Below are 11,950 nucleotides of genomic sequence, written 5' to 3' on the forward strand. Positions count from 1 at the left end.
TAGAGGAGTACACATAGGTCATGCCACGTGTCAGTGCTTTCACCCCCTTAGAGGGAACCAGGTGCCGGATCTCTATAGGCGCTCTCTTGACCGCATGGCCGCTGAGGACATCAGGTACTGCTGCTATGATGAGCACCGGGAGGCGGTTCCGTTTGACGAGATATGTCTGTATTCTGGATGGTTGGCCGCCAGCTCGACCATTGTTGTACGCTACCTTCAGGAGCGCATCATGCATTTGTTTAGATATGAGCAGACGATACCTCGCGGTCCTCATGTTTTAGTTTCCATCGCCATGACCCGCAGACAGTTAGATGAGATCTTTGCAGACTGGGAGCATCACATGGTCCCTAAGGAGGCACGGGCGACGCTAGCAGAGCACGGCTGGAGCTGTGTCGAGGGGTACATCACATGGTACTATAGAGTCTCACATCCATACATCTTCCAGCTGCAGAGGGAGGTCCTCCCAGACCAGCACACGAGGAGATACTCCGTGCGCATCAGGCTCAGTTGGACCACACTGAGGATCTTCTTCCTCTGTGTCGTCAGATAGTTGACAGGGGCATCAGAGCTATTGTAGAGGGTTTATTCCCTGAGGGTACTGCTTCTAGGTGTGTGCTGGATGATATGATCATGATGGCAGAAAGTGCATTTCTGTATCGTCGACATCGTGCCAGGACCCGTGGGACGCTTGATGCTAGGGGTAGAGCCAGCAGATCCCTTCGTGGACTCGGAGGGGATGCACATGATGGTACGCAGGAGGACGCCCGACATACTCAGTAGTTTTATTTGATGATGTATTTATATTTTATTTTTGTTTGTATTTCATGATGTACTCGACACTTTGACCGACATTGTTTATATATTGTATTTTTATTGGTCTACTTGCTGTTGTCTTTAAATTGCATTACTGAATATGAAAATGTGTGTCTTTAAACATGGATTTTCGTCATGAAAATGACATGAATTAAAAAAAAAACACACTATTATGTAGATGCACCTACGGAACACTATATTTCACCTCCTTCCGTAGATGCATCTACGAAAGTATTATAAAAATGAAAATAAGGTGGAGTTAACTGTGTTTTCTTTTTTTTTTATACGCTTCCGTAGAAAATAAGATGTATCTACGGAAGGAATAAATTTTTTTTAAAAATAGGATACTTTCGAATGTGCATCTACGGAAACAAGGGGGGTAAAAATGAAAAATCGCGTGGTGTGTAAAATACCGATGAGGTAGATTGAGAAACTTTCAATATTAATATTAATGTATCTCTTAATAGGAATTTAATCTTCAATTTAAAATATTCTAAAAGTTTAATCTATTTGCAATCCAACTTAATTGGTACTACTATCTTGGATGTTTTCGTCTGTCTTTTTACAATGTTGCTAATTTTTTAAGAGAATATGAATCACACGCTAAGTGTCAAATTATAAAGTTATTTTTAAATAAATTATATGATATGGTTAAATAATAAATTTTATTGAATGTTTTAACTGATTAAATATCATTTAACAAGGAGAAAGATCTAGAATAAAAACTAAAATATAAAAAGATTCAGTTTTCAAGACATGGTAGGTTTTTATTTTATATCTCGGTCTGCTCAACTAAACAAACAAATCTTGGTTTGTTCAAATAAACAAACAGATCTTGGTCAATCAATCTTTCTCAGACAATAACTAACATTAAATTATGTCCTACAAAAATTAAAAATTTATTTTTTAAAGAATTGTTATTTTATTTATATATTCAATCTTTATTATTTTCTTTAATTCAAAAATTTTTTTTACTAAAGATTATTTTAAAAATTCAGTAATAGTTAATTTTTAAAGAATTTTTTAATATAAAAGAAAAATATTTTTATTTAATTTATAATACCAAAATAATAACTTTGCATTCATTTCATGGTTGTTGTCACCAAACCATTAATCTCAAGTTTCATTCCCGGAAGTTTCCACTTTTCTTTTCATTAAATACTCAGCAATTTTTCCGGTTAATAAAACTGCAAGAAACCCATTTTTAAAATCATTTTTCACATTCACTTCAACTTGTTCAAATTCAAATAACACATGACAACACAGATTTCTCATCAACCATGGCACAGTTTAACCGGAAAAGTTGTCCTCGTCACCGGAGCTTCTGCCGGCATCGGCCGTGATCTTTGTCTCGATCTTGCTCAAGCCGGCTGTCGTATTGTATTAGCAGCTCGTCGTGTAGACCGCCTCCGATCCGTCTGTGATGAAATCAATGGAGAGGTATCGTCGCAGCGATCGGAAAACCTCCTCCGGGCTGTTGCAGTGGAGCTCGATGTCGCGGCTGACAGCTCCGCCATAGAGAAGTATGTGCAGAAGGCGTGGGAGGCTTTTGGGCATATTGATGCGTTGATAAATAATGCCGGTATCAGAGGTAATTAAAAGTCAAATTAATATTTTGTATAGAGTACTTTTTATAGTACAAAAATGTTGTTGTTTTCATAGCTTTTTATGTTACATTGTTTTCAACATAGTTGAATGAAAAGTTTATGACAACTTTTCTTATAAAAAAACTGTAAACATGATTTGATACATTACATAACAAGGTATAAATATCTCTTTTGGATACAGTATTGTCCTCCATCCCAAATTAAAATTATAAGAGAGTTTGGAGAAAAAAATTGTTCAACTTTATAATTTACATGCAATATTTATACCATTTTTTTAATATATTCTCTATTATTATTACTCTTTCTTTTTCACACTCTTTTAATATTTTTTTAATATAATTATTGAAAGATATTTTTATAAAATTATATATCATTTTATTTTTTAAATAATAATTATATTTTTTAATTCGTGAGAAATATTCAAAATGTTTAACTTAGGATGGAAATAGAAATTATGAAAAGATTTGAAAAATTATTTTTATTAATAATATTAAAATAAAATACAATTAGAAAAAAGAGATAAATAATAGAAGCTAGAATAAAAAAATAAACATTAATATTTCATTAAATTTGAAACAAAATTTTCTTGAAAGTAATTATAATTTGAGGCGAGACGTTTTGCGTGTCCAATGATTTATCAAATCATAAAAAAACATTATGATGGCTCATTGCATATGCGAGAAGAAATCTTTATTGCGATATGCAATCTTCATTCAGACGTTGTCTTCTAAGTACTAGTGAAAAGGGGAAAAATGTGTGGCACGAAATCTTTTATATTTCGATCTAACTTTAAATAGCCACTTATCTAAAGTTTATACTTGATGGCGCAACATTCGTCCAACTGGGATTTTTTTAAACAACACATCTTTACGAGAGACATGCTACTTATTCAGCTAAAATTTTAAACCTATAAATGAATGTGTTCTTTCATTTTATCAATACGAGAGACATGCTACTTATTCAGCTAAAATTTTAAACCTATAAATGAATGTGTTCTTTCATTTTATCAATACTCAAGTCACTATATTCCTATCGAATATCAAACTATTTTTTCACTTACACACTTATATTATTATATTTTAACAATACTTTCATGGAGAATTAAATTAAATCTGTTTAGTATTGTTTTATTATTAAAAGTACCAATTAGAATATTTTAAAATAATTTTATCAAGTTCAACAAAAGTCCAGAGCCGTACATCTGATGATAAAGTTCAACTTAGGAAAATTGGTTTCTGCCTATTAACTTAGGATTTGCAGACAAATTTAATTACTCTACTAAAGATGAATAAATACGGATTCGAACTCGCCTACAATAGGATATTCCTGGGTGATATGCTTGAGGAACACTTAAATTGATTTGAAACATCTCTGAATAATTGTTGTGCTGTGTAGGAAATGTGAATTCACCCTTGGAATTGTCTGAGGAAGAATGGAATAAAGTGTTTAAAACAAACATAACTGGTACATGGTTGGTGTCAAAATATGTATGCAAACTCATGCGCGATTCAAACACAAAAGGATCAATCATCAATATATCTTCGATTGCTGGCTTAGAAAGGGGGCAATTGCCCGGAGCTGCTGCATATGCCTGTTCAAAAGCCGGTGTCAATATGCTAACAAAGGTAATTAGTCCTTAAATCAAATCAAATTTATAAATTAGACATGTTAATGTTAAAATGTTGTTTAAATAATCAATCATACTGATAATGATGATTAACAGGTGATGGCATTGGAATTGGGGGCATACAAAATAAGAGTGAATTCAATATCGCCTGGACTTTTTAAATCCGAAATCACTGAAAGTTTAATGAAGAAAGATTGGCTAAACAATGTGGCCATAAAAACGGTACCAATGAAAGAGTATGGCACTTCAAATCCAGCATTAACATCAGTTGTTCGGTACTTAATTCACGATTCTTCTGAATATGTGACCGGAAATATTTTTATTGTTGACGCTGGTGCTACCTTACCCGGCGTGCCTATTTTTTCATCACTATGATGACTGTGTTGGAGGCAACTCTTTAACGATAAGGAATTACTCAAAGGTTTGAGAGTCTAATTCCAACAGACTGAAACTTGGATTAAACATTTTTTGCCAACGAGATTTGATGTTCTTACGGTTACTGATCTACACAGGAAATATGATTTTTTTTTCTCTTTCTAGATATTGAAAAAGAAAATTTTGATATTGTAATATTTAATGTATAAGGTGAATTCTTCTGTTATTGGCAATGTTTTATTCACCAATGTTTTTATTTCAGATAATGTTTAAGCACTGAATGTATTCTTATTTTGGGTGCTCCTTCATTTGCTGGAAACAAACGAGTATTTTAGATTGGACATCAAGCTTTGCCAATGGTCATTAAAATTCACTTCTTAAGACCTGAAATTGCAAATTATGAACTGATAACGTATATAAATGGGAAAAAAGTAAACAAAAGACTTAGTTATATTGCACATAAAGAATGTAGGCTCAGAAGAACATTGTTTTGATGAACCTTGGGAGATTTTGTGTTAGCACCTTTTCATTTTAACCTGGAGGGGGATGGAGTGTGTACAACTTTATCAAAATATTTTTAATAAAAGTGTTCGAATTAAAAAAAATATAGTGGTTTTTACGGAATTTTTGGATAGATATATCAGAATTTTTACAAAATCTTTGATTTTTGGTTTTTTTATGAGTTTTTACGGGATTTATCTGTAATGTACCGGATTTTAAAAAAATTCATGAATATTTATCGGATTTTTGAAAAAAAAGAGTATAAAATCATAGATTTTACTAGACGTTTGCCCGTGCGATACACGAAATAGTCAGTTTGATAGTTATATTTTATATTAAAAATTAAATTATTTTTACTCATCATTATCTATTATATAAGAAAAGTCTTCCTTTTCTTGATCAATTGGGCTATCCACATCAGCAACTCACTCCACAAAATTCCACATCATTCCCTCTTCATTGTGTGTTGCGGCAGTTATAACGGTGGAAGTTTCAACCTCTCAACTTCTCATGATCTTGCAGTTACACATTCTTTACTTTCTCTGGCCATCCACGTTCCAAACTGCTTACAGCAATAATGACCTGTTTAAATGGCTTGCATATTTATCAGTCACTTTCATTCTTCTCCTTTCCATGTTTTCTAACTTTTGCGGTTATAATTCAGTGTCGCGTGAATTTGCATGATCATGTATAGGCCTGTTGAGAGAATAGCAGAGATCAACGATGAAAAAGAGCTTTGGAAGATTGCTGTTAGGATTCACCACAGGTGGAATGTTGTGTCTAACAACAAGGAACATTTTGAAATGATCTTTGTTGACAAATTGGTCATTTCCCTGTTTATGTTTCGGCATGTTTATGATTTACGTATGTTTATATAATTTGAAACATTTTTTGGTTTCTGTCACAGGGAGATGATATTCATGCTGTTGTTCCAGCATCGCATGTGTCGGTGTTCAACGAAAAATGCCTATTAGGGCATACCTATACTGTATCTAATTTTAAGGTCGTGCCTTATGTTCTGGCGTTCAAGGCATCAGGACACAAATATATGGTAAAGTTTACTACTGGAACGTCTATTGTTGATGAAGACAAACATGAGATACCCCCGAAACCGATTTTTTTAACAAGTTTTTCAGACATTATAACAGGGAAGTTTGTCAAAGATGTCCTAATTCGTGAGTATACTTTTTTGGTGTTTTGTTTTCTCATGTTTTGATGCCTTTTAGTCGTGTGAAATTAATATATTTCTTTCATATGTCATTGGAATGGTCGATAGTATTGGTTAAGCACAGACTGAGTCTTGTGCAAAGAAACAGCAAATTAGCATGGTGTTGCATGACCACAGGTTTGTTTTTGTTATACGTAAGTCTCTCAGATAGTAAAATCATGTGATATATCCTAATGTGTTGTGATGATGGTTTAGCAACAACATGTTGAACTGTACTCTCTGGGAGTCATATGCGGACCAGTTCATCACGTTTAACAAAGATAGGGTTGCTATATCACTTCCTACAGTTGTGTTGCTTCAGTATGCCAAAGTGAAAGAAGAAGGTTATTTCATGACTTATTTAAATCATTTTAAATTAATACAAAAACTACAAAATCTGTAAAAAAATCCATTGACAAAGTATAATTTGACTTTATAGGAAAGTATCCTCTGTTTGTGACAAACACCTACAATGTGACCCTTTTATGTGTTGATGCTGATTTCCCTGTCATGAAAGACTTTATTGAAAGGTATGTTGTTAGTACCATCCATTATATGCAATTGCTTTATTTAGGACTTTGATAATAATCCATGATCAGCAGAATGCTTGAGGAGAGCAGAGTAACCCTGTCTGATCAACTCGGAGGAAATTCCCAATTATCCTCCCAGAATTCTGAAAATACTCAGCCGAATCCTGTGCAAAAATTGTTGTCCAAGGCTGTTGTTTTACCTATTGATGAGATTATTCAACTTAAGGATGTATGTCTTACTATTTTTTCATATTATATTTATAACCTCATCATTTATGGTGATAATTTCTGATATCATCATCTCTTTGTCCAGATTACATTTTGTGCTACTGTCGCTACAACAAAATTATTAGTCGCGTCTCCATTTGGATGGTACTACCGTGCCTGTCATATGTGTCAATCTATAGCACGTGGCGACAAACCCCCATTTGAGTGTGAAGCTGGTCATGAAACCATGGCTGAAGTCCTTAGGTTGTAGTTGTTGCCACCTAATCTATGTTGTTTCTGTCATGTTTATGTCGGTTCTATGTTGTCTGCTTTTTTAATGGAACGATTTCTTATGATGATTCAGGTATAAGATTGAGATTGAGGTTACTCATGGGGGTAAAAGTTGCAATTTTGTGTCATGGAACAGAGAATGTAAAATGCTCTTGGGTTTATCTGCGTCTCAACTTCGTAACACTCTGATCAAGGTTATATTTTTATTCTGATCAAGAGATAGAATGTACTTTCCTATATTGTGCGTACACTAATACATCAGCTTCTTTATATAGGATGGAATTACTGATCCATTGGATTTCCCGTTAGCACTTGATCAGTTGTTGAAGTGAGAAATGACTATTAAGGTTAAGTGGCATCCACGCTGGAAGAATTGTTCCGTCATTATGATTATAAAAAATGACCCTATTATCCAGCAACTTAAGGAAAAGTGGGGAACAAATGAGGTACACTCTTATAAACTGTCATTCATTTTATATAAGAGGTCCTGCTATTATAACAATGTTTCAACTGATTTTCTTGTTTTTTTAACTGCGAAGGAACCTATTCCAATCCAAACTGTAATATCTGAGACTCTGGAGGTACAAACTTTAAACCGTGTATGCCTTTCTTTTTGGTTTCCTATCAGTATATTATACTAAATCACTATGTTTAACTATATATAGATTAAAGAGAGTGTTGATGAGGCTAAAACAGATGGCAATGAAGACTATGAATTGGTTACGGTGAGCTTCAATTTACACATTTACTTCCTTACATTTATATCAATAATCCTGAATAATATTCTTCAACATTATCTGCCAGGACCTGGAAATTACATCTGAGCACAAGCCTGATGTTGTCACACCTATTGGTAAGAGGCATTTTCCTGGTGCATCAAGTGAATCCACTAATTTGGAAGGATTATATGATGGAGAACTCTCATCAAACAAGCTGAAGAAGAAATTAAAATGGAGAAGATTGATTAGATATATTGTTACTTTAGTGTGTGTTTTGCTAATGTCTTTGTTCAAAAAATTGGCTGTTAGTTTCCTTTGCTTTTAAAGATGTGTGTGATTTGTTTTTCTGTAATAATTAGTGCATGAATACCTACTATGTTACTTCTGTTATGTTCATTTTGTTTTAAGGATGTGTATGGTTTGAATTTCATATTATATTCAAATGACTTCAACTTCTATTACATATTATAGATACTATTATCAATTATCCTGATTCTTTTTTATCATATACCGTTCTTTCCATTAAATATAGTTTCCACACAAACAAAATATTTATCCTATTCTGTTTTTACAATATCATATAACATCTATCCCATTTTAACTATACTTCTTATAATGGGACCTTGGTTTTTTATTATTTCAACATTATAAACTTTAAATAATGAACCGATGTTGATCATGATATAATATTGAATATTCTACTGCATGTACTTAAAATAATGATGTCGTGAAGAACGGTTTGTTTGTATTTACATTCCTGATCATTCTTTCATTATGTTGTATGATGGAACATCGATTGTGCTTCACAAAGAAACACCAAAACTTTAAACATTTGACTATGTTAACTATAAATAAGTAATTTTATAACTGATCTTAGTGTAATGCTGCTACAATATTATGTGACAGATTACACTTTAACTATCAGCATATTAGAGAGGATTAATATAATATAATAAGAGAACTTCAAAAGTATGTTCCCAAAACGATTGTACAATAGATTTTCAAATAGACAAAATATAAGTATGCTCCCATTTTGGATAAGGTGCTTACAAAATAACATGCTCAGCACATATATAAAAGACATTGTACCCAAAAAAAAACATTCCCAACATATAATATAACCATTCAACTTCAACCATACTACAAGGTTAACTGATAACAGCAGTTAATTCATTGTCTTTCAACCTTCACATAGATATATGGAGAGAATCGCAGCATACTCCACACTATTGTATCCCCATTACACAGGTTAAGAGATTTGACAAATTCGTACCATCCAAAGGCCATGTACTTTTAATACGGCTGGGGTACCCCCTTTCTATTAGCTTTGTGGACCTGACAGGTAACAATGTTCTTCGTCCTCACATCCAGCAGGTTGATTTCGTCTTGAAAGCGACGAAGGCATCTTTTTGCGATTTCCTTAGGAAAATGCTGCATACAGGAAATAAAGAAATCATTAACATTATACATTATTTGCATTTTCATTAACATGAAAATCATATTCAAATACTTCCTTACCATTATATTCTACTGTGTAGATTTAGCATTTGCAACATGAGTGTTCCAGAAAAAATTTTGAGCACCTGTAGAACAGTCTACAGTAATGTCTGTTCCCACCTTTGATTTTTTCACCACTTTACGCCTTCCTTTCTTACCCTGTTTTGATCCACTCGCTTCGCCAACTTCTGAAACTTTGATTTCAGTTGTGTCCATGTCCGCTGTTTCCTCTTTTACCTTTGTAAGTCCTGCATTATTTTCAACACCTACGCTATTTTGTGTACGAATATCAATATTCGACACAACACCAACAGGGTTTACATCGCGCTGTTTCTTCCTGTGTTTTCTTTCCATCTTAGGATCATACCCCGTGTCCTTAACTAATTCTCCTATGATTTCCATTGCATGTCCATCGCTGTTACAACATCAAATATATATTAAAAACCAACCATATATGAAACATTCTTTACTAAGCATTTAGTGATATACCAAGCAAGCACGAGATCCATAAACACTGAGATAAAACAAAAACTACCTATTTAATCCCACAATAAAAAACCCCAATATTTATTCAATAGCATTTGATTTCTCAACAAATATCATACATAATAAAACATTAAACTATATTGATACTTCACTCATCACTAACTGCTTATAACTTTTATTACCCCACTACCCTATTTTGTACACCAATAGACCCTATTTTGTACACCAATAGGAAAGTGAAATAAAACTAACTGCTCATACCTCAAATGATTATCATCATCGGAAGGAATCCGCACAGAAGAACCTCCGTGTGAAGATGCCATTGTAGAAAACCCTAACAGACAACCAGTTTCAATGCTCAACTTCTATTCAATGGAAGAGAAAACAAGGGTATAAAAAAGAACTTTGTACATGCAGATAGTGGGGTAACTGTTGAGTTTCTATTTTCTTATAATATTAGTTTTTACTTAAAGTGTTTTTAAAATAGTAACACATGCATCGAATAAAAAATTATTATTACCATATATAAGTTAAATTAAATACATTTAACACAAACAACAGTTACTATATTCTTGCTACATTAAGAAAGTTATCTTCTAATTTAAATCTATAACTATCATTCTATTCATATTCAGTTCCAACTTCATATATACTTCAACTATGAATAGAAAATTTAAAATCAACACTACATTCATGACTTTTCAACCCCACCAATGTCTCTTCAATTAGTAACAGTAACCATTTAGTATTCATGTGTGTGATGTAGCCTGCTATACATCTCATATGTCTTTTAGATAAACCTATACAAATCAATATTATTTGTATTATTCACCATACTTTTGTTTTTATGATGGTCACAGATGTTGTTGAAAACACTGCTGCTCAAATGTCAATTGCTAGAAATAGGAGAAAACTTATTCTCAAAGCGAAAAGAGATAATCGAAATGGAATCAGATCAAACAACCTCACTTCCCATTTAAATCTTAATTCTTCATCCTCTGCAACATATGAAACCACTGTTAAAACGGCTATGGCTAGAAAGAGAAGGAAGATAATCTTGGATAATAGAATAAGATTCAGAAATTTCATCAATGTTGATGTTCTGCTATGTAGAATTGTCTTATTGGCATCCATGCTTGGCTAAAACATAATAGCAACTGAAAGTAATATTGTATAAGTCTTGCAAATATGAAAATAACAAAATAGGTACTAAAGCAAGATGTTATATGGAATGTCATGACTTCAACCATGACATCGCGCCGGCAGAACTGAGGAAGAAAGATTCAGCTTGGTTTAAAACAGAGACAGAATATTCTATGAATATTGTGTAATCCTATGTGGCGCGTATTTAAAGGTCAAAGAATCAAGTCAGAATATTGAAGAATCAAATCTGAAGATTGAAGATTCAACGGTTTCTAATTTAGGAGATAAATTAGGAAACTTATGATTGAAGACCTTACTTGTAGCAGAAGAAATCTGCTGATCTGTAACAGCCAAAGTGCTGCGATTTGTAAGCCCAAGTCCAACTGGGATCTGTCGCGGGTCAAAAAATGATCGCCACGAAATTGTAACAAAACAGAGTCACCACCAAATTTTATTTATTCCAATGGGAAAGGAAAAATATTGATAAAACCCTTGGGAATGAAAACAATGAATAAGACGGTTTATCGTAACCAGGTTAGGGTTCGGGAGTCGGTTAAGCAAGGGAAAGGTATTAGCACCCCTCACCTCCATCGTACTCGATGGGACCCATTTAGTTAATCTTGTGATTGATTGTTAGCTTATTATCCACTTGCGTTCTTTATTAAGTTAGAAAAAAGAAAGGAACAAAAAAAAGTTTTTTTTATTATTGTGCTCGCCAAGACATTTGTATCTTGTGCCTACGTATTCCCTAGTGTAATGGGAAAGTCAGAGCGATCGTAGTTCGAGCAAAGAACCAATGTTTTTTTTATTGGTGTGCTCGCCAAGACATTGTGTGTTGTGCCTACATATCTTCAATGGAAGAATCAGAGCGATTGTAGTTCGAACAAACTATAAAATTGTTGGTAGATTTCGATGGGCCTAATCGCACTTGGGCGGAAAAGACGATT

General features: G+C 33.4%; 2 protein-coding genes across 2 annotated transcripts; both read left to right on the forward strand.

The window, feature by feature from the left end:
• Positions 1–1,916: 1,916 nt before the first annotated feature.
• LOC131606931 (uncharacterized) lies at positions 1,917–4,745 on the forward strand. The gene is made up of 3 exons (XM_058879015.1): positions 1,917–2,404; positions 3,816–4,045; positions 4,144–4,745. The coding sequence occupies exons 1-3, from the start codon at positions 2,068–2,070 to the stop codon at positions 4,420–4,422; spliced, it is 846 nt and encodes a 281-aa protein (XP_058734998.1). The 5' UTR covers positions 1,917–2,067; the 3' UTR covers positions 4,423–4,745.
• An 864-nt stretch (positions 4,746–5,609) lies between these two features.
• LOC131605078 (uncharacterized) lies at positions 5,610–7,490 on the forward strand. The gene is made up of 9 exons (XM_058877475.1): positions 5,610–5,747; positions 5,831–5,974; positions 6,216–6,268; positions 6,347–6,474; positions 6,570–6,660; positions 6,733–6,889; positions 6,974–7,131; positions 7,232–7,352; positions 7,434–7,490. Exons 1-9 carry the CDS (start codon positions 5,610–5,612, stop codon positions 7,488–7,490), a joined length of 1,047 nt encoding a protein of 348 aa, XP_058733458.1.
• Positions 7,491–11,950: the final 4,460 nt, after the last annotated feature.

Source organism: Vicia villosa, linkage group LG5 (genome assembly GCF_029867415.1).
Source record: "Vicia villosa cultivar HV-30 ecotype Madison, WI linkage group LG5, Vvil1.0, whole genome shotgun sequence".
Lineage (NCBI taxonomy): Eukaryota > Viridiplantae > Streptophyta > Magnoliopsida > Fabales > Fabaceae > Vicia > Vicia villosa.

Excerpts from the sequence above, each read along its gene's own strand:
- LOC131605078 (XM_058877475.1), top strand. The coding sequence starts at position 5,610 with ATGTATAGGCCTGTTGAGAGAATAGCAGAGATCAACGATGAAAAAGAG. Across the intron at positions 6,269-6,346 it reads ATGGTGTTGCATGACCACAG|CAACAACATGTTGAACTGTA; the intron begins GTTTGTTTTTGT and ends ATGATGGTTTAG. Across the intron at positions 7,132-7,231 it reads ACCATGGCTGAAGTCCTTAG|GTATAAGATTGAGATTGAGG; the intron begins GTTGTAGTTGTT and ends ATGATGATTCAG.
- LOC131606931 (XM_058879015.1), top strand. The coding sequence starts at position 2,068 with ATGACAACACAGATTTCTCATCAACCATGGCACAGTTTAACCGGAAAA. Across the intron at positions 2,405-3,815 it reads AAATAATGCCGGTATCAGAG|GAAATGTGAATTCACCCTTG; the intron begins GTAATTAAAAGT and ends TGTGCTGTGTAG. Across the intron at positions 4,046-4,143 it reads GTGTCAATATGCTAACAAAG|GTGATGGCATTGGAATTGGG; the intron begins GTAATTAGTCCT and ends GATGATTAACAG.